Genomic DNA, 19,888 nt, shown 5'->3' with positions numbered 1-19,888 from the left:
TTAATTAAAGAATACCAGCACGGATTTGTTAAGGACAAATCATGTTTAACTCACTTTTTGATGAGATAACAAAGAGAGGGTCATGCGGTTGATGCGTTGAAAATGGACTTCCAAAGACATTTGACAAAGTGCCACTTAACAGGCTTGTCAGGAAAGTTAAAGCCCATGGAATAACAGGGACAGTGGCAGCAGGGATATGAAGTTGGCTTCGTAAAGAAAAAAAATTCTTCATGTTGCTATTGCTTCTTTTGCCAATCACCTTAAATCTGTGTCCTCTGGTTCTCCACCCTTCCGCCAGCGAGAACTATCTACTCTGTCCAGACTCAAGATTTTGAAAACTTCTATCAAATCTCCACGTCATCTTCTCTCCATCTATCCACATAACTGAACTTCCTCATCCCAGAACCATTATCGTGAAATGTTTCTGCACCTCTCTAATGTGCATAATGTGCATCCTTCCTAAAGTGTGGAGCCAAGAAATGGACACAATACTCCAGCTGAAGCTGAGCCAGGGTTTTATACAAGCTCTTCATAACTTCTTTGCTTTTCTACTCTGTACTCCTTTATAAAGCCCAAGATCCCTTGTAGTTGTGCAAGTAGTTGTAGTTGTGAAAGGTTGTTTTTCAGATTGGAGGACAGCATATAGTCGGGTTCCCCATGGGTTGGTATTAGGACCAATGCTCTTCTTGATCTATATTAACGATCTAGATTTTGGTGTACAGAGCACAATTTCAAAATTTGTGGATGGCACAAAGCTTGGACGTATTGTGAACTGTGAGGAGGATAGTGATAAACTTCAAGAGGACTTAGACAGGCTGGTGGAATGGGCCGACAAGTGGCAAATGAAATTTAATTCAGAGCAGTGTCGAGTGATTCATTTTAGTAGGAAGAATGAGGAGAGGCAATATAAGTTATAGGGTACAATTCTAAAAGGGGTGCAGGAGCAGCGGGATCTGGGGGTATATGTGAACAGATCATTGAATGTGGCAGGGCAGATTGAGAAAGCAGTTTATAAAACATACAAGATCTTGGTCTTTATAAAGGAGTATAGAGTAGAAAAACAAGGATGTTATGAAGAACTTGTATAAAACCCTGGCTCAGCTTCAGCTGAAGTATTGTGTCCATTTCTGGGCACCACACTTTAGGAAGGATGTGAAGGCATTAGAGAGGTGCAGAAATGTTTCATGATAATGGTTCTGGGATGAGGAAGTTCAGTTATGTGGCTAGATTGGAGAAGAGAAGATGACGAGGAGATTTGCTAGAAGTTTTCAAAATCATGAGGAGTCTGGACAGAGTAGATAGCGAGAAACTTTTCTCGCTGGTGGAAGGGTGGAGAACCAGAGGACGCAGATTTGAGGTGATTGGCAAAAGAAGCAAAAGCAACATGAAGATTTTTTTTTATGCAGTAAGTGGTTAGGATCTGGAATTCATGGCCTGTGAGTGTGGTGGTGGCAAATTCAATAAAGGCCTCCAAAAGAGAATTGGATAATTATCTGTAGCAAAAAAATTTGCAGTGTTACAGGAAAAAGTTGGGGAAATGGGACTAGGTGAATTGCTCTTGCAGAGAGCCAGCATGGACAGGACTAGCTGAATTACCTCCTTCTGTGCTGTAACCATTCTATGATATGAAAAGAGATGTTCAAGTTCCAATGAACACCTTAAAAGATTTGTTTAAATTACATATTTTGTTTACTTGAGGCTACAGAATGTACTTGATTGAGGGGCAGTCATCTGGAACAGCCAAGTTTGAAAATTCAGGTTCAAGATTGCTGGATGATACTTTATATTAACTAGCTGTGGTATTAAAGACATAACAGAAAAACTATAAGTTATAATTTGGCTCAAATATTTTTACACATGTTTTCCACACAATTATTTCCCAATCTCAGCAGCTGTCACAAGATGTCCCAGCTGGCAATTCTTTAAGGGAGGCACTTAAAATTAGAGAAAGGATTTGACTCAAATCACTCATGCACACATTCATGTGACTTATGGTAAAATGATAAAGGCAAGAGATGTGAGGAGGCTGCTTTATTGTAGAGGAAGTGTTACATGATAGTAGGGATAAAAAGCAAGAAAAATTGATATGTATTTTATCTTAGAAATCTGGGAGAATCCCTGAAAGCGATTTTCAAACAGGATTTTTTTAAAGAATAAATGCATCTTAAGATATATTTATGTAATCTGGTACATTGATTAAGCAGTGATAAAATGATGTGTATAAAATGTTATCCCTCTTTCACAATTACAATCTTAACAGAATAGGCTAAAATTTGGAATAATAATTATCAGTACCAGGATACATCAGACACAGTTCAATTTAATTCCAACAGAACAGAGAACAATGTGTTTATTTTGTTTGAACTATCCTAATTTCAGTAATGGTCTCCATGTGCAAGCTAATGAGATCAATCGTGACAAAGCATCAAGATTAATTTATGGATGAACTGTTGAGTTATCAACTCATATTACAATGACATTAAAAACTTCACTCACATGCTCATTTAAATGATTTAACACTGGTCTCACACTTATAAAGCATAAAAACCATAGAAAAATTATAGCACAGAAGGAGGCCATTCAGCCCGTTGTGTCTGTGCCATCCGAAAAAACTAGCTGCCCAATCTAATCCCACCTTCCAGCACCTGGTCCATAGTCTTGCAGGTTACAGCACTTCAGGTGCATATCCAGATACCTATTAAATGAGTTGAGGGTTTCTGTCTCCACCACCATTCCTGGCAGTGAATTCCAGACATGCACCACCCTCTGGGTGAAAAGGTTTTTCCTCATGTCCCCTCTAATCCTTCTACCAGTCACCTTAAATCTGTGCCCCCTGGTATTAGACCTCTCCGCTAGGGGAAACAGGTCCTTCCTGTCTACTCTATCTAGGCCCCTCATAATTTTATAAACCTCAATTATGTCACCCCTCAGCCTCGTTTGTTCTAAGGAAAACAACCCTAGTCTATCCAATCTTTCCTCCTTGTTGCAACTTTCAAGCCCTGGCAACATTCTTGTAAATCTCCTCTGTACTCTCTCCAAAGCAATTTTGTCCTTCCTGTAATGTGGCGACCAGAACTGTACCCAGTACTCCAAGCTGTGGCCTAACTAGTGTTTTATACAGTTCCAGCATTACATCCCTGCTTTTGTATTCTATACCTCAGCCAATAAAGGAAAGCATTCCATATGCCTTTTTCACCACTCTATCTACCTGTCCTCCCACCTTCAGGGACCTGTGGACATGCACTCCAAGGTCTCTCACTTTCTCTATCCCTCTCAATATCCTCCCGTTTATTGTGTATTCCCTTGCTTTGTTTGGCCTCCCCAAATGTATTACCTCACACTTCTCTGGATTGAATTCCATTTGCCACTTTTCCGCCCACTCAACCAAACCATTGATATCATTCTGGAGTCAACATCTATCCACTTCACTACAACTACACAGCCAATTTTTGTGTCAGCAGCAAATTTCCCAATCATGCCTCCCACATTTAAGTCCAAATCATTAATATATACCACAAACAGCAAGGGACCCAACACTGAGCCCTGTGGAACGCCACTGGAAACTGCTTTCCATTCACAAAAACATCCGTCGACCACTACCATTTGTTTCCTGTCACTGAGCCAATTTTGGATCCAACCTGCCACATTCCCCTGTTTCCCATGGGCTTTCATTTCTCTGCCCAGTCTGCCATGCGGGACCTTGTCAAATACCTTACTAAAATACGTTTTGTTTCCCGACAAAAGTATTGCTCTCAATGGAAACAGGCACTTGTAATTGACAATTACAATGCTCTTACCATCACAAATCAGAAGCTTTGTATCATTCCATACTTGTTTTCATAGTGCAATGTCACAAAAAAGCTATAATAATTTGATCAAGCCAGCTAATTTACCCTGAGAAGCTAATTGGCCTGTATGTGTGTTTATTGGTTGTACTTATGCCAAAATGAAAAATCCATATGTGCTTAGTGTAACGATTCTTCTCATGTCAATTACTAATTTCACAAATGCGTTTTTTTTATTGCTGAGTGTCAAATGTTGTTGTTACGCTATTTAATTAACTTGCCCAATCACACTTTTTGGCACCTATTAATCTTCATTCAGATTTGTCACGATTTCACCTTTGTAAATATGGATACTGACAGTACCTAGTCCTCAATTTATCTCAATACTGAGATTTGGACACTTGGCAGTTGTGAGGTAGCATAATGACCATTGGATGCTCCCTATTTCTGCACATTTAATTGGGAGAGGGTTTTCTTGATGCGAAGTGCTGTCAATCGTGCTGCTCCATTGGCATACCAACATTCTCGCATGATTTTACCCATCATCCGTAGTGCCTTTAAAAAAAAAGCAAAGTTATACATTTATTTGCTTCAATTGCTAATAATCAGCCAGCACTTTGTTGGGATTAGAGCAAGCATTGCAATTACTAATAGTTGTAAAAATAGTAAGTTTCAGTATTACCTTTAGGCACTGTTTATATTTCCCAAGTTTGTACTGGTAATTGTTTAATTATAATTTTTAAAAATGGTTGGATCAAACAAATGCAGATCTGATCTCATTCACTTTATATAAATCATATCCATACAACACTTTGGGACAAAAGCTGTTGTGCTCTGTTTTCAGCTCAGTTCTTCTCAAATAAATATCCATTTCTTAATCCAAACAACATTGGCTGAATTCCTGAGAAGAGCAGGATGGTTTTATGGAGTGAGCTGCCAGAGTCTGCTGATGGTACTTGACCTATATTTCCCAGGCTGTAGTGCAGCATGAATGATTATTTTCGAAGTAAATTTGGGGAAATGAACTGTACTTCCGGTATAAACACCTAAAGTAGACCTAATTTTCTCTAAAGACATTTTAATACCACCCTCCTGTGAACCAAATCTGAGCAATTTGTAGGAAATGCTATAGCCAATCAGACAGCACATGGTCAATAAATCCTGACAGGTTCAGTGATGAGGATCTATTATGTGACTGGATATATAACAGGAAGGAGAAAAGAGGTGTAAATTTGCAGGCACAACAGAAAGCTGCAAGAACCACAGAGTAGTGGTAATGGGGAACTTCAATTATCCCAATATAGACTAGGATTGCAACAGAGTAAAAGGCAAAGGTTGTGTGGGTGAGTGGGGGGGAATGAATTCCTGAAATGTGCACAAGAGAAGCTTCCTGATTAGTGTGCTTCCAGCCCAATAAAGTAGGAAGCAGCACTGGATCGAATTCTGGGACTGAATTAGGAGAAGACAGCATATGGGGAACCAGGATCATATCATCAAGTTTAGTTGTTATGGAAAAGGACAAGAAGCAATCAAGTGTAAAAATGCTTACCTGGAGGAGGGCTAGCTTCTGTGAGTTGAAAAGGGAGCTGCCCCAGGTGAATTAGGATCAAAAATTGGTAGGCAACAAAAATAATTGAACCACAGGAGGGCTTCAAAGAGGAGATGATTTGGTACAGAGTTGACACATTCTTATGAGGGCCAAATGGAGGGTAGAACCATAGAAAAGTTAGGGCACAGAAAGGTGCCATTCAGCCCATCGTGTCTGTGCTGGCTGAAAAAACTAGTCACTATCTAATCCCACCTTCCAGCACCTGGTCCATAGCCTTGCAGGTTACAGCACCTTTTAAATGAGTTGAGGGTTTCTGCTTCCACCACCAATCCGGGTAATGAATTCCAGACACCCACAACTCTCTGGGTGAAAAGGTTTTCCTCATGTCCCCTCTAATCCTTCTACCAATCACCTTAAATCTGTGTCCCCTGGTAATTGACCTCGTCGCTAGGGGAAACAGGTCCTTCCTGTCTACTCTACCTAGGCCCCTCATAATTTTGTACACCTCAATTAAGTCACCTCTCAGCCTCCTCTGTTCTAAGGAAAACACGTCTAGCCGATCCAATTTTCCAGCCCTGGCAACATTCTTGTAAATCTCCTCTGTACTCTCTCCAGAGCAATTATGTCCTTCCTGTAATGTGGTGACCAGAACTATACACAATACTCCAGCTGTGGCCTAATCAGGGTTTTATACAGTTCCAGCATTACATGCCTGCTTTTGTATTCTATACATCAGCCAGTAAAGAAAAGCATTCCATATGTCTTCTTTACCACGTTATCCACCTGTCCTGCCACCTTCAAGGATCTGTGGACATGCACTCCAAGGTTTCACACTTCCTCTACCCCTCTCAATATTGTCCCATTTATTGTTTATTCCCTTGTTTTGCTTGTCCTCCCCAAATGCATTACCTCACACTTCTCCGGATTGCATTCCATTTGCACTTTTCCGCACACTCAACCAAACCATTGATATTTATTTTTATTTTTTTATTTATTTAGAGTTACAGCACTGAAACAGGCCCTTTGGCCCACCGAGTCTGTGCCGACCAAGAACCACCCATTTATACTAACCCTACAGTAAGCCCATATTCCCTACCACCTATCTACACTAGGGGCAATTTACAACAGCCAATTTACCTATCACCTGCAAGTCTTTGGCAGTGGGAGGAAACCAGAGCACCCGGCGAAAACCCACACGGTCACAGGGAGAACTTGCAAACTCCACACAGGCACTACCCAGAATTGAACCCGGGTCCCTGGAGCTGTGAGGCTGCGGTGCTAACCACTGCGCCACTGTGCTGCCCCTTTCATTCTGGAGTCTACAGCTATCCCCTTCACTATCAACTACATGGCCAATTTTTGTGTCATCTGATGCCATAGATACATTGAGTGAGTGGGCAAAGGTCTGGCAGATGGAATACAATGTTAGTAAATGTGAAGTCATTCATTTCGGTAGGAGTAACAGGAAAAAGGATTATTACTTGAATGGTAAAAAGAAGCAGCATGCTGCTATGCAGAGGGACCTAGGTGTCCTTGTGCATGAATCGCAGAAGGTTGGTCTGCAGGTACAGCAAGTAATTAGGAAGGCAAATGGAATTTTGTCCTTCATTGCTAAAGGGATTGAATTTAAAAGCAGAGAGGTTATGTTGCAGCTGTATAAGGTACTGGTGAGGCCGCACCTGGAGTACTGTGTGCAGTTTTGGTCTCATCACTTGAGAAAGGATATACTGGCACTGGAGAGGGTGCAGAGGAGGTTCACTAGATTGATTCCGGAGTTGAGGGGGTTGGCTTATGAGGAGAGACTGAGTAGATTGGGATTATATTCATTGGAGTTCAGAAGAATGAGGGGGGATCCTATAGAAACATATAAAATCATGAAGGGAATAGATAAGATACAAGTAGAGAGGATGTTTCCACTGGCAGGTGAAGCTAGGACAAGAGGGCATAGCCTCAAGATTAGAGGGAGCAGATTTAGGACTGAATTAAGAAGGAACTTCTTCACCCAGAGGGTTGTTAATCTATGGAATTCCTTGCCCAGTGAAGTAGTTGACGCTTCTTCAGTAAACGTCTTTAAAGCTAAGGTAGATATCTTTTTGAACAATAAAGGAATTAAGGGATACTGTGGGAGCGCGGGTAAGTGGATCTGAGTCCACAAAAAGATCAGCCATGATCTTATTGAATGGCGGAGCAGGCTCGAGGGGCCGGACGGCCTACTCCTGCTCCTAGTTCTTATGATCTTATGATCTGTAAATTTCCCAATCATTAAAGTCCAAATCATTAATATATACCACAAACAGCAGGGGACCCAACACTAAGCCCTATAGAATGCCATTGGAAACCACCTTCCATTCGCAAAAACATCCGTCGACCATTACCCTTTCTTTCCTTTCACTGAGCCAATTTTGGATCCAACTCACCACATTCCCCTGTTTCCCATGGACTTTTACTTTTCTGACCAGTCTGCCAAATGCCTTATTAAAATCCAGGTAGACAACATCCACTGCACTACCCTCATCAATCCTCCTGGTTACTTGCTCAACAAATGTAATTAAGTTAGTAACACACGACCTCGCCTTAATAAATCCATGCTGACTATCCCTGATTAATCCATGCCTTTCTAAGTGAGTTTATCCTATCCCTCAGAATTTTCCCACCACTGAGTTCAGACTGACCTGCCTGTAATTATGTGGCCTACCCCTCGCACCCTTTTTAAACAATGGTATAACGTTCACAGACCTCCAATCCTCTGGTACCTCGCCTGTATCTAGTGAGGAATTGAAGATGATTCTCAGAGCATCGATATTTCCTCCCTGGCTTCCGTTAACAGCCTGGGATACAATCCATCTAGCCCTGGTGATTTATCCACTTTCAAGGATGTCAGACCCTCTAGTACTTCCTCTCTCATTATGCTTATCGTATCTAATATTTCACACTCCTCCTCTAACTACAATGTCTGCATGGTCCCTCTCCTTTTGTGAAGACAGAGACAAAGTACTCATTAAGAACACAGCCCATATCTTCTGCATCCATGCATAACTTACCTTGTGCATCTCTGATAGGCCCTACCTTTTCCTTAGTTATCCTCTTGCTCTTAATGTACTGATAAAAAATCTTTGGGTTTTCCTTGATTTTACTTGCCAATATTTTTTCATGTCCTCTCTTTGCTTTTCTAATTTCCTTTTTTACTTCACCCCTGCACTTTATATTCTCCTCTAGGCTTTCCTAATTATTCAGTTTTGGCTGCGTTGGCCGACAACGCAACCACTAGGTGGCGCAGTACTGACACATGCATAGATGCAGACTTATCGACTGAAATGTCACTGTCTGCAACATCTCAGGCAGCTGCCAGTATTAGAAATGGTGATGCTCAATTTATCACAAAAATGAATTAAACCCAAACCCCCTCAATGGCTGCAATCGCTGCCTCCATCCCACCCCAAACAGTATCCCGCTACCTCCTGCCATCGCCGCTTCTCTTCACTGCTCCCTCCCACGCCCGTCCGCTCACTGCTCACTGCCTGCATCAATGCTTCCCCTCCTCAGTCACACGGTCCCCACCTCACCGCTTCCCCACCTCAGCTGCTCGCTCCCCGCTTCCACCACCACCCCCCCCACCCCCCACCAGCCGTTCGCTCCTGGCCTCGCACTTCCCACCCTCGGTCGCTCGCTCCCGGCCTCGCCACTTTCCCCATCTTGGCGGTACGCTCTCCCCGTCGCCCCGTCACCCCTCGGCCACTCGCTCCATCCTTGGTGGCTGATTCGCTGCCGCTTATCCAGGCGGCATGGCAGGGAGCAATTGACCAGGGTGGGGAAGCGGCAAGCGAGTGGCTAGAGTGGCGAGGCGGGGGGCAAGCGGCCGGGAGGGGGTGATGGGAAAGTGAGGAGATCTGGAGCAAGTGGCTAAGGGGTTGTTGGGGGTGGGGAGCAGCGAGGTGGGCAGGAAGTGAGCGGCCGAAGCAGGGTACTGTTGAGGGAGAATGGAGGCAGCGATTGCAGCCATTGAGAGGTGAGGCAACGTTCAGACATCATTACATCTGGCATCATTACATGGTGACGTCAGTGTGCACATGCACGGATTCATACCCGTAAGCTGGCAAATGTTTGGATGCACTGATGACATCAGTGATTGCTCTGCCCCTGCTCTGCAGTGTCAGGAGACACTCTGTTAAGCTTTTTGTGACTGTCATAAGCTTTCTTTTCCTGCTTTATCTTACCCTGTTTCTTTCTAGATAATCAAGGGGCTCTAGATTTGGCAGTACCACCCTTTTTCTTTGTGGGGACATGTCTACACTGTGCCCGTAGAATCTCACTTTTGAATGCCTCCCACTGGTTTGCCACTGATTTTCCTTCAAGTAGCTGTATCCAGTCTACTTTTGCCATATCACCTCTCAGCTTCGTAAAATTTGCCTTTCCCCAGTTTAGAACTTTTACTCCTGTTCTATCCTTGTCCTTTTCCACAATACTGCTAAATTTAACTGTATTATGGTCACTATCTCCAAAATGAACTGTTACTTCATCCACTTGCCCTGCTTCATTTCCTGAGACTAAATCTAGAATTGCTCCCCCTCTCATTGGGCTTGTTACGTGCTGGCTAAAAAAGTTCTCTTGAGTGCAGTTCAAGAATTTCGTGCCCTCTGTGCCCTTACACTGTTTGTATCCCAGTTGATATTAGGGTAGTTGAAATCCCCAACTATTCTTGCCCTATTGTTTTTGCACTCAGAAATTTGCCTGCATATTTGTTCTTCTATCTCCCTCTCACTATTTGGGGTCTATTGTACCTTCCTTGTAGTGTGGCTGCCCCTTTTTTATTTCTGAGCTCAAATCATATGGCTTCATTTGATGATTCATTTAGCCTATCATCCCTACTCACAGCTGTAATTGATTCTTTAACCAATAATGCTACATCTACCCCCTCTTTATCCTGCCTGAAAACTCTATATCCAGGGATATTGAGCTGCCATTTTTGCTTCTCTTTAAGCAAAGTTTCCATTTTAGCAATATCATGTTGCCATCTGTCAATCTGTGCCCTCAGCTCATTGCCTTTATTTGCTATACTCCTTGCATTTAAATAAATACCTTTTAATACTAGCAAATTTCTGTGCTGCATGCTTTTAACCTTTGCTTCTTCTGTCTTTCAGAGTCACTTGCTAATTTTCTGCTTCTCGTTATCTGCTCTGTATTTGTCCTATCTGAAACTGGCCTCAGGTTCCCATCCCCCTACTATACTAGTTTAAACCATCCCCAACAGCACTAGCAAACCTTCCTGCAAGGATATTCATCCTGGTCCTGTTCAGGTGTAGCCTGTGCGGTTTGCACAAGGTCCCACCATCCCCAGAACCTGTCTCAATGCCCCAGAAATCTGAAGCCCTACCTCCTGCACCATCTCTCACACATTCATCTGGTGTACTCTCCTATTTCTATACTCACTAGCATGTGGCCTTGGGAGTAATCTGGAGGTTACTAGATTGGCCGAGTGGTTAACAGTGAGGTGGAGTGTCTGAGGTTACAGAAAGATATAGACGGGATGGTCAAATGGGCAGAAAAGTGGCAGATGGAAGTTAACACTGAAAAGTGTGAGGGGATACACTTTGGAAGGAGTAATGTGACACGGAAGTATTCAATGAATGGCCTGACACTGGGAAGTTCCGAGGAACAAAGGGACCTTGGCGTGTTTGTCCATAGATCTCTGAAGGCAGAAGGGCAGGTTAATAGGGTGGTGAAAAAGGCATATGGCACACTTGCCTTTATCAATCGAGGCATAGATTACAAAAGCAGGGAGGTCATGTTGGAGTTGTACAGAACTTTGGTAGGGCCACAGCTGGAGTACTGTGTGCAATTCTGGTCGCCACATTATAGGAAGGATGTGACTGTACTGGAGGGGGTGCAGAGGCGATTCACCAGGATGTTGCCTGGGATGGAACATTTAAGCTATGAAGAGAAGTTGGATAGGCTTGGGTTATTTTCGCTGGAGCAGAGAAGACTAAGGGGTGACCTGATCGAGGTGCACAAGATTATGAGGGGCATGGACAGGGTGGATAGGGAACAACTGCTCCCCTTAGTTGAAGGGTCAGTTACGAGGGACACAAGTTTAAGGTGAGGTGCGGGAGGTTTAAGGGGGATTTGAGAAGAACCTTTTTACCCAGATGGTGGTGACGGTCTAGAATGCCCTGCCTGGGAGGGTGGTAGAGGCAGGTTGCCTCACATCCTTTAAAAAGTACCTGGATGAGCACTTGGCACATCATAACATTCAAGCTATGGGCCAGGTGCTGGCAAATGGGATTAGGTAGACAGGTCAGGTGTCTTTAATGCATCGGTGCAGACTCAATGGGCCGAAGGGGCTTTTCTGCACTGTATAATTCTGTGATACTACCTTTGAGGTCCTGCTTGCTAATCTCTTTCCTATAGTTAAGCTAAACTCAGCCTGCAGGACCTCAACCCTTTTTCTACCTATATGTGGACCATGACCTCTGGCTGTGCACCCTCGCCTTCCAGAATGCTCTGTAGCCTCTCAGGAATATCCATGACCCTCGCACCAGGGAGACAACATACCATCCTGGAATCACATCTGCGACCACAGAAATGCCTGTCTGTTCCCCTAACTATAGAATCCCCTACCACTTTTGCTCTCCTGTTTTTTCTCCTCCCTCCCTGCACAGCTGAGCCACCCATGGTGCTCTTGTCATGACTCACTGCACTCTCCAGCGGAACCCTCTCTCCCATTGGTGCTCAGAACTGAATACTGGTTAGAAAATGGGATGCCTTCCATGGTATCCTGCACTACTTGCCTTGCCTGCTAGCCACCCAGTCCCTCTCTGCCTGCGCTCTCTTAAGCTGTGGGTTGAAATGTGCTACCCACGTATTTCTCATCCTCGCAAATGCACCTCAGTGACACCAGCTGCTCCTTGAGTTCCACGATTTGGTGCTCGAGATTTCGTATTTGGTGGTACCTTCTGCACATGTAGTTGTCCAGGACATGGGCAGGGTCCTGGAGTCCCCACATAGCACAGGATGTGCATTTGATGGGTGTGAGAAGCCTCAAATTAAAGAAAAAAGAAAATAGGAAAGTAAAAAAAGTAAGAAAATACCCACCAGATACTCACTGACTAGTTCCCTGTGCCTCGCCGCTCTCTCTCCCCTCTCGTGCTGTTTGTAGCTCTGAAGTCTCACCCAGCCAATCACCTACCTGCTTCCCTGTGATGTCCACTTACCAAAATTAATCTACCTTATCACTATTAATATACCCTACCAATATTAACATGTTACCAATAGTAGTAATGACCTCAGCAATAAACCTTACTGCTTTAAAATAAAACAGAACACTAGGCTCACCAGCTTTTCCCTTCTGCTTATGTGCCTTAATTCATTAAAAGGTAGTTACATAAATTTTAATTTTAAGCTTTTTTCTAATTTGTAGCTATTTACGCACGCACCCTAACAGTAGTGTACTAACCCAGCTATTTACAGATACTTCCTAACTGCAGTTACTCACCAACCAATCACTTTTCAGCTTTCCTGTGATGTCAATATTCACTTTTCTTTCAAACTCAGGTGTGCCTGGACTTCTGGAAGGTAAGTGCTGTAGGCCGTGATCTTTGGGCTTCGTTTAACTGCTCCCTGCTCCATGTTCCTCCAGCAGGCTACTCCAGTCCGCTGCTCTCCTGGAAAGTAAGTGCTGTAGGCTACAATCCTTGGGCTTCATTTAACTGCTCCCCGCTCCATGTTCCTCCCACAGGTCCACTCCAGTCCACTGGTCTCCTGGAAGGTATGTACAAACGGTATCCAAAGCTAAAGTTCCTTGGATAACTGAAGATATAGAGGTTAAAATGAAATGGAAAAAGGAGGCTTTTGACAATTGTAAGGTTCAAAATACAGTAGAGAACCAACCTGAATATAGAAAGTACAGAGGAGATCAAAAAAGGAATAAGAGGGGCAAAGAGGGACTCTGAGAATCGATTAGTGGCTAACCTCAAATGGACTCCAGAAGTCTTTTCTAAGCAATAAGTAATAACCAGATAGTCAAAGAAAGATTAGGGACCAAAAGGGACATCTTCTTGTGGAGGCAGAGAGAATAGTCGAGGTACCAAATGAGTACTTTGCATCTGTCTCCACTAGAGAAGAGGATGCTGCCAATGTAGCAGTAAAGGAGGAGGTAGTAGTGATCTTAAATAGGATAAAAATGTAGAGAATGCACTTAAAAGGTTGGCAGTCCTCAAAGTAGAAAAGTCACCCTAGGATGCATCCTAGGTTATTGAGGCTTGGCAGCTGAAGTCACGACCACCTATGGTAGAATGATAAAAATCAGGGATGTTCAAGAGGCCAGCATTGGAGGAGCACAGATATCTCAGAGGGTTGCTGGGCTGGAGGAGATCACAGAAATAGAGAGGGATGAGACCATGGATAGATTTGAAAACAAGGATGAGAATTTTAAAAATCTGTGTGTTGCTTAACTGGGAGCCAACGTAGGTCAGTGAGCATAGGGGTGATGGGTCAACGGGACTTGCTGTGAGTAAGGACATGGCTGCAGAGCTTTGGATGACCTCAAGTTTACAGAGGGTAGAATATGGAAGGCCAGCCAGGAGTACATTGGAATAGTCAAGTCCACAAAGTGATTCATAGCCAATGAAGTATTTTTAATGTGTAGTCACTATTGTAATATAGGAAACACAGCAGCCAATTTGCAACTGCAAGATACCACAAACAGCAACATGATAATCACCAGATAATCTTTTTTTAACGATGTTGGTTGAGGAATCAATATTTGCCAAGGTACTGAGAACAACTCCCTTGCTCTTCTTCGGAATAGTGCCATGGGATATTTAATGTTTACCTGAGAGAGTTCAATACTGTGCCCGTCAAACTTTTGCAATGTGGCTTATTTGATGACAGACAAAGGGAAGGAACTACAAACTCCCTTAATAGCTACTGGAGTTATTTGTCTGGGCCTCTATTGAGATACTAACTACTGTTTCCCGTCTCCCCCAAATGTACAATTGGCTCTATGCCAACTGGAATGAAATATGATTCTTCACAGTCAAATCCACCACCTTCCTCTTATTTCCACACCATCAGTCTTCATACTTGTTTATTCTGTTCTTCCACCTATTACTTAGTATAATTGTGCTGCCCTCTTATCGGCTCCCTGCCTGGTAGACTGTGGATGTACCCTGGAGGCCAACAGTGCTGCAATAGATGCTTCAACAGCACACTTTCACAGAGCTTTACAAATCTGATTTGAACTATCAATCTATGATGACACTGACCAATAGCACCTTACAGCCTATGCCCAAGTCCGATAACTGCAAGGGGTGGCTGTTGATGGCAATAAGACAGCTTACTTAATGTCTCAACAAAGCCTGCACATGAGGGAGCTTCAGACATGGGCCCAGCTTTTTTTTTATTCTTTCATGGGAAGTGGGTATCACTGACAAGGCCAGCTTTTGATGCACATCCCTAATTGCCCTTGACACCCGAGTGACTTGCTAGGCCATTTCATAGGGCATTTAAGAGTCGACCACATTGCTATGGGTCTGGAGTCACATGTACACCAGACCGGGTAAGGACGGCAGATTTCCTTCCCTAAGTGACATGAGTGAACCAGATGAGTTTTTACAATAATCAATGATAGTTTCATGGCACCATTACTGAGACTAGTTTATAACTCCAGATTTTTTCTTTTTATTAATTAATTGAATTTAAATTCCACCAGCTGCCATGGTGTGATTTGAACCCATGTCCCCAGGGCATTACCCCAAGCCTCTGGATTACTAGTCCAGTGACATTACCACTATACCACCGTGTTCCTGTCTGCCCATGCTACAAGAGAAAGACTGCAGGAAGCTGATCCCTCTGGGGCATCAGTTTCACTGAGACAACATTCACTTCAGACCAGCTTTAATGAACGCTTTTGTCTAAATCCAGCCTTCTCTTACCATAGAGTTCAATTTTATTTACATTTGCTTCATTTTTGAACTTGAAAGATGGTAGGAGAAAGGTAGACTTCTGTCTTATGAAGGAAATAGGTCAAAATCTATAATATGTTACGGATGGAAAGACACAATCTGAAACAAGAGTGTTATCTTCATCTTGCACATTAAGGAGAAATTAATGGAATACCTGATATGCATGTGTGGTCGAAGTATAATTAATGACTGACAAGATTGATAATTGATTGTATACTTTGCTGATTAAGTAGATGGGAGCGTGTTAGTTCTATTTGAGGAAATTTTTTTTTTGCAGTCAATTAGCATAGCTTGGCTTAAATGCCCTTTTTAAAGTGCGTGCCTTAAATGGAAATTGGTGGTTTTAACCCACTTTTGCAAACTACATTGAACTATTTGGAAAATACATGTTGATGAAAATATACATCCTTGGTGTTAATAAACGCAAGTTGGTAGCTGATTTTGAACATCAATAGGTTCTCCACTATTAATAATGAAGCTAGTTGAAAATTGTATACATCCAAAATTACAAATATTAATTGTTAAACATACCTCAGAGCTTTGCCATTGATTTGGAATGCTTGGCCTAAGTTTTTGATCACAAACTACTTTTTTCATGTCTTCTATGGAAGGATCCGAAGGAACAAGATCATAATAAGGCAACTGATACTCATTGTGGAGACCTATATAAAATTATAGGCACGTGCATCATTGATTATCTTACTGCCACAATGTTGTCACTTTTCTTATAAACATATTAATATTAAAATATTCATATATAAATTCATTTGAAGATACGCCAATAAAAAAATCTATTTTGAACCATTATACAAGCCCCTCCATATGATCATAGATATCTACAATATAACAAATTATGTCTGTATTTACATGTGAGCCTACCTCATGACCTGATAACATCCAGGTTTGAGCTGACAACTAGCAGTCTGCATTTGCACCACAAGTACGCCAACCAATCATCTCCAGCAGGAAAAGGCTCAACCACTAGCCCAGTACCACCATCACTTGAGTAACCACCACCAACATCTCCTCCCGACTCCACATTTAAGATGCCACCATAATTGACACTGCTTCTCGTCCCCTCACCCCACCACCAACCCTTGCAATCCCTGGCTTTCAATCATCGAACCCCCATTTTCTTAGTCTATGATTCCCTTGGGCCTCCGATTCTCATTATTTATTTGTTCATGGATGTGGGTATCAATGGCAAGGCCAGCATTTATTGCCCAGTCCTAATTGCCCTTGAGAAGGTGGTGGTGAGCCACCTTCTTGAACAGCTGCAGTCCGCATGGTGAAGGTTTCCCACAGCGCTGTTAAGTAGGGAGTTCCAGGATTTTGATGCATCAACAATGAAGGAACAGTGATATATTTCCAAGTTAGGATGGTGTGTGATTTGGAGGGGAACTTGCGGGTTTTGATGTTCCTATGCAACTGCTGTCCTTGTCCTCCTAGGTGGTAGAGATTGTGGATTTGGGAGGGAGAACTGCTGAGACGCTAGCAGTGGGCTGATATTCGATCATTCTTTGCTGGATTGATGGTAATGAGACCTGAGGCTCAATGTTGAGAGCATCTTGGGCCCTACCATTCAGACATTGGAGCTGCTATTTGCATCCTCTGCATGCCCAGAGTTTCTATCCCATAGCATTCAAAAAACCCTGTTCCTTGTACACATCAATAGTGAAGAAAATTCAAATAAATCGAGCAAAAGAAAAAAAATTGTTCACGTCCGAAACAGAACCCCTTCCTTAACCTTAACTTCTTTATGTAATCCTTTTCACCCCTTGACTCAGCTACATAGCTTCACACAAAAACATTTTCATAGCATCTCTTCAAATTTGATCAAAGAGCTTTGGTTTTCCTTTCAGTATGAAACCAAAATGTGCAAAATTTGTGTTTACTAATAATGGACTCTATCAATAAGATGAAGATGACAGTAAACTGTACTCGCTATAACCCCCCCCTCCCCCACCCCAAACCAACACTGGCACACAACTTGGAACAGGGTGACACTTCAACACGGCAGGAAACCCTGCAAAAAAAGGTCAAAACATTAATCATGGGGTATTTCATATACCCAGGTAACTGCAGTGGAAAAATTAAAGGGGTTGAATGTTTCTATGGTAATGCAGGATCGCTTCCTTACTCAGTAATGACAAGTTCTTAAATGCCATTAAATTATTCTTTTCCTGGCATCTTCCTGCCCTGCACATAACCAATGTGAAATGAAAGGTGGGCAACCTGCAGCCAAGCAATCTATCAATGTCTCTCTAAACTAACCACTAGGGAATACACAGCAGTAACCCGCAACAACTTTGCTTCCAAGTTTGCCTTACTCTCCTCCCCGTGAGACAGTACTTTGCCTCAGCCCAGAAGTTCCCAGCAACTACATAGAAGTTCAGCATGTTGGGGCTGGGTCAATACTCAGCAATCTATAGCACAGCTATAGCATAGCCTACTGTGCAACAGCCCCAACAAACAAATTTCTCTGCAGCACCTGTGGAAGAGCCTGTCACTCCAGAATTGGCCTTTATAGCCACTCCAGGCGCTGCTTCACAAACCACTGACCACCTCCAGGCGCGTATCCATTGTCTCTCGAGATAAGGAGGCCCAAAAGGATAGCACAGCACACAGGTATTCTCAAGCTCTGTATTCTGTGCCACCAGTCTAGCCAAAAGAAAATAATGATTTTATATAAACGCTCCTGGTAAATTTCACTCTCAATTAAATTCACTGTCAATATTTCCTACTCAGAAAAATTATAAAACCACAAAATATTCCCAGTGTTGGATGGATAATGGTAAACCTTGATTTTTCTACAGCAAGATTCCACCAGTATACAAAGAGAAACAAAAAACTAACAGTTCAACATTGTTAATGTGGAATTATATTGCAAATTATACAGAACACCTTACCAGTTTTATAAATCAAAATAGGTTATCTGCTGTGAATCACACCCAGAACTTTTTTGTATTGTTACACAGTATACTTCTAAAGTATTGGGGCTTGATTTTTATGCCCCGCGGAGGCCGGGAGAAGAGGTGGACAGATGCTAAAAACAGCACCGTTAGTTTGCACGCCAGTTCCTCGGCTCCATTCAGTCCTGAGACAATTACACTGAGGGGGGATTGGTGGGGGGGGGGGGTGGGTTGTGAGGAGGTTGTGGGTGCGGCAGCGCTACCGGCCCACACATGGCAAGAAGCCGACATGGCTCATTAAAGGCAGTTAAAGGAGGCTGACTGGGATTTTCCACTCGGTTTCCAGGTTCCCGCAGGTGGTAGCAGCCAGTTTAACTGCCTGGAGACAATCCCACTGGCAGCATACCGGGGGCCACCATTCCAGGCAGGCCTAGAGGCCCTCCCTACCTGTCTGGGTGCTGCAACAGCTGCAGGCCACCCTGTGGAGGGACTTTCCCCCTCAGTGATGGCCTGGCTGCAAAGGCTATTTTTTAGTTTACATTTTAAAAGTTGGAGAGAGGGCACCTCCATTTTGAAGCGCCCTCTTTCTTACTTACCGTCCAATGCATCCTGCGGCTGCTTTCCGGCTGGAAGGCCTCTGATTGGTTCTCCAGCTTAGAGAGCCTGCCCGCCATCCTTAATTGGACAGCAAGTCTGCCCTCTGGCCATTAATTGGCCAACCCGGGGAAAATCACAAAGAGTAGCATTTTCCCCCACTTAATGCGGGCTTTTCACCCATATTTCAGCCGGACGGCGAGGTTCGAACGCCCACAGGGAAAATCCTGCCCTTGACGTCTATTGATATTTACCTCTCAGTTTTCAAATCTTAAAATTGATTACCTCCAGCAGAGCATCTGTGTGCTATCTCCCAATAAACCAGACCCAAGGCATACATGTCTACACATTTGAATGAATCAAAATGCCTCATATTGATAGTATCATCAATAATTTCTGGTGCCATGTACCTGAAATTCAATAACATATCAACTATTATCATGAACTTCAATTCAGCACAACAATATATGTAACCAATCTCCGATCATTTAAACTTAGGCATATACTGAAACCGTTCCATTTAAATTAATCCATTTCAAAGAGCATAGCCATAAAACTGAACATTTAAAATTAGGAGGAACATTATTATGCATGTTATTTACCATTTCCTGAAAGGCCTTTCTACAAACCTTCTGATAAAATGAGTTAATAAACGGGAGCAGATTTCTTCTGTTCAGCATTTGCGATTCATTATTAAATCCTAATACAACAAATGCATTTACAAATTTTGAAGGGATGATTAGAATTGTCTATCAGAGGCCCAGTAGACATCATCTACTTCAATTTCCAAAAAGCTTTTTAATAAAGTATCACAGAAGAGATTGTGCAAGAAAATTAGATCTTGTTGTTTGAGGAATAAAATAAGAATTAAAATTTTACAAAAAGAGGAGAGTGTACAACTGTCTTTTAGAGTAGCTTCCCAATGCTGGCCACCCATAAATGCATTGTCCCAGGATTCATTGCTGGGTCCCTCCTGCTCTTAACGTTCATTAAAGATCTGGAGGAGGGCATAGACACCACATCAGTTACATTTTCAGGCACATCAAATTATACTGCAGATGAAAATAGATTGAAGCTGGGTTTGACTAG

At 42.8% G+C, this 19,888-nt stretch overlaps 1 protein-coding gene across 1 annotated transcript in view; it reads right to left on the bottom strand.

The window, feature by feature from the left end:
• Positions 1 to 344: 344 nt before the first annotated feature.
• The window catches only part of LOC137372381 (activin receptor type-1B-like), a 102,127-nt gene continuing 82,583 nt past the window's right edge, over positions 345 to 19,888 (bottom strand). The window contains exons 7-10 of the mRNA XM_068036270.1: positions 19,085 to 19,209; positions 15,825 to 15,955; positions 4,237 to 4,340; positions 345 to 366 (exon numbers count right to left, since the gene is read on the bottom strand). Of these exons, the coding sequence (XP_067892371.1) occupies positions 345 to 366; positions 4,237 to 4,340; positions 15,825 to 15,955; positions 19,085 to 19,209 (382 nt within the window). The remainder of the gene's footprint in view (positions 367 to 4,236; positions 4,341 to 15,824; positions 15,956 to 19,084; positions 19,210 to 19,888) is intronic.

The sequence above is a fragment of the Heterodontus francisci genome, chromosome 7 (genome assembly GCF_036365525.1).
Source record: "Heterodontus francisci isolate sHetFra1 chromosome 7, sHetFra1.hap1, whole genome shotgun sequence".
In the NCBI taxonomy this organism is placed as follows: domain Eukaryota; kingdom Metazoa; phylum Chordata; class Chondrichthyes; order Heterodontiformes; family Heterodontidae; genus Heterodontus; species Heterodontus francisci.
The sequence above is the reverse complement of the archived record's forward strand: the minus strand, read 5'-3'. Positions and strand labels throughout refer to the sequence as shown.